The sequence below is a fragment of the Pinus tabuliformis genome, chromosome 4_1 (assembly GCF_031772625.1).
Source record: "Pinus tabuliformis cultivar Carrire ecotype Pingquan chromosome 4_1, CPIR1, whole genome shotgun sequence".
In the NCBI taxonomy this organism is placed as follows: Eukaryota; Viridiplantae; Streptophyta; class Pinopsida; order Pinales; family Pinaceae; genus Pinus; species Pinus tabuliformis.
Genome location: NC_142303.1, coordinates 392,670,994 through 392,673,838, shown reverse-complemented (window position 1 = coordinate 392,673,838; position 2,845 = coordinate 392,670,994). Strand labels below are relative to the sequence as shown.

Sequence of the window (2,845 nt, the reverse complement as noted above, 5' to 3'; positions counted from 1 at the left end):
GTCTTCTTTCAAGCCATAGATTATGAAAAAATCCCATTTCGGTGTCGGAAGTGCCACGAACATGGTCGCTTGATTAGGGAATGCCCAATGAACAAGCCAAACAAGAAAGCCAAAGAAAACACAGGCAAGCATCAGGAAGGTTTTAACCGTCCAAATGGAAGACATTGGGCCAATAGGAAATACCAACCCAAAACCAGCACATCCATCAAAAGCACAGTCAATGCCTTTGAAGTTCTTGGGTCCGACACTGAGGCTGCCGAAGCCCCCCAGGTACCAGACTTACGTAGGAAATCCAGGAAGATCTAGCACAGAAAGCTCAAGATCCTAATCCAAACTAGAGAATCGAAACCCTACAATTTCAGGAGTTGACAAAGGACTTAGAAGGAGATGCGGAAATGTTAGTCAGTGAAATAGGAATAGAGGATATGGAACTCAGTGATATTCTAGAAAGGGAGGGTATGGATCTCATCACCATGGTAGAGAAATGGAAACAAAAAGGAATGGAACATATCCCAGAGGAGGAAGTAACCAGAGTGAATTCTCTATTCCTAGTAAGGCAAGATGCAGAACTAATAGTGCAGAGAATAGGCTTTGGCGCAACAAAGGGTCTGGGAGTTAAAGGCCTAGGATTACATCAATAAAATGCCACTACCAAACACAAGAAGAAGAGAGGCCAACGAACAAATAATGAGGCACTTCAAGAGCTAGGTCAGATGCTCCTCAACTCAGGTAAGATGAAAGCCCTTGAGGCTTTCACGCTTCCCTCTTAAAAACCCTGTTAATTATGAAGATTCTTTCATGGAATGCTAGAGGGCTAAACAGCCAAAGGAAACAAAGACTTCTAAGAAAGAAAGTCAAAAATGAAAATCCTGACATGATTTTTTTGCAAGAAACCAAATGCTCTAGCCAGAAAATGAAAGGGATAAGCAGAAATTTAGGAAAAAGAATGGAATACATGGAAGTGGAAGGGAATGGAATGGAGGGAGGCCTGGCCACGCTCTGGAATCCCCATGTCCTCCATCTTATAAATGCAGAGGCTTCCAGATCATTCATCTCCCTGGAAATGCAAATCATAGGGGATTCCAATACATACCTGTGTACTAATATTTACAGCCCCCAAAGACTAGAGGACAAACTGATAATGCTAGATCGCCTCTCCAAATTGCAGCACAGATATCCCACGGCTAAAGCTATCTATGGAGGAGATTTTAACATGATAACCTCGCTGACAAAAAAGAAAGGAGGAATAAGAATGCTAAATCGAGATGCAGAGGCATTCAACAGCTTCATCAGAAAAGCAAATCTTGTGGATATCCTCCCCAAAAACGGATTATATACCTGGAATAACAAAAGAGGAGGAGACAGGCAGATTGCCTCCAGACTTGACCGCTTTCTCATAACAGAAGCCACCCTCCTTGAGGGGGTAACTGTAGAATCAGACATTATACCTTGTGGAGGCTCTGATCACTGGCCCATCACCATGGACGCAGCCATCCTCGGCACTCTGAAAAACAGACCTTTTAGGTTTGAGAAATTTTGGTTAAGTCACCCGGAATTCACTTCCAAAATCAAACACTGGTGGCACGAGCTGATGGACACCAGAGGCACCAAAATGTACAGGTTCCAAGCCAAATTAAAGCACCTCAAAGCACGACTCAGATCCTGGAACCAAGAGGTCTTCGGAAACATCTTCAAAGACAAACAGGCCCTAGAGGAACAGTTGGAACAAATCCACATAGACTGGCTCCAAGGGGACATCACCCAGGATGCCATTAACACAGAGCAAATCCTCATGCAGAAGTGGAATGAAAGATGCCAGCAGGAGGAAATACTCTGGAGACAAAAGTCTCGCATTCAATGGCTCAAAGAAGGGGAAAAACACCAAGTTCTTCCATCATTCGGCTATAGATTACAGGTGTGCCAACAAAATCACCCGACTGAAGGATGAACATGGCACCCCCCTCCAATCTCATCAGGATATCTCCTCCCTCCTCACTAATCACTTTAGCCACATAGCAACGGAACCAGATACAGATAGGGAAGAGGCTATAAGGGAAGTCATGACCTCCATTCCAAGGTTAATAACCGAAGATCAGAATAAATCTTTAGACCGCCCTGTTACAATGGAGGAGGTGGAAGAAGCAGTGAAAGAGATGCCTAGTGGGAAAGCACCAGGGCCGGATGGTTTCACCATTGATTTTTATAAAGCATGTTGGGAAATTGTGCGTATGGAAGTGTGGGAGGTGGTGGAAGACTCCCGAAAATCTTCATCCATCCTCAAATCCCTTAACTCTACCTTCATCGCCCTTATTCCCAAAGAGGAGGCCGCAAGTACCCCTTCAAAATTTCGGCCAATTTCTCTATGCAATGTTCTTTATAAGATTATCTCCAAAGTAATGGCCAACATACTAAAGCCAATTCTTCCTTGGATAATCTCAGAGGAGCAATCTGGCTACGTGGAGGGCAGACAGATCATGGATAATGTCCTGCTAGCTCAGGAAATGGTTCACACTCTTCAATCCCAGAAAAAGGCAGGTATGATCATCCAGTTGGACCTCTCAAAAGCCTATGATAAGGTCAGTTGGAGGTATCTGGAAGCCATTCTGGAAGCCTTCGGATTTGCTCAATGTTGGATCAACTGGATTCTAGCCCTAATCAAATCCCCCAAATTTTCTATCCTAGTCAATGGAGCTCCCACCTTCCCCTTTGCCCCCTCTAGAGGTATTCGTCAGGGGGGTCCCATTTCCCATTTTCTTTTTGTCATTTTCATGGAAGGCCTGAGTCGCATCATTAAAAATGCAAAGGAGAAAAACCTTATACAGAGCCTCCAGCCCCTGCCACCTTA

At 44.4% G+C, this 2,845-nt stretch overlaps 1 protein-coding gene across 1 annotated transcript; it reads left to right on the top strand.

The window, feature by feature from the left end:
* Positions 1-946: 946 nt before the first annotated feature.
* LOC149175946 (uncharacterized) lies at positions 947-1,948 on the top strand. The gene has a single exon (XM_089421302.1). It carries the CDS (start codon positions 947-949, stop codon positions 1,946-1,948), a length of 1,002 nt encoding a protein of 333 aa, XP_089277428.1.
* The last annotated feature ends 897 nt before the right edge of the window (positions 1,949-2,845 follow it).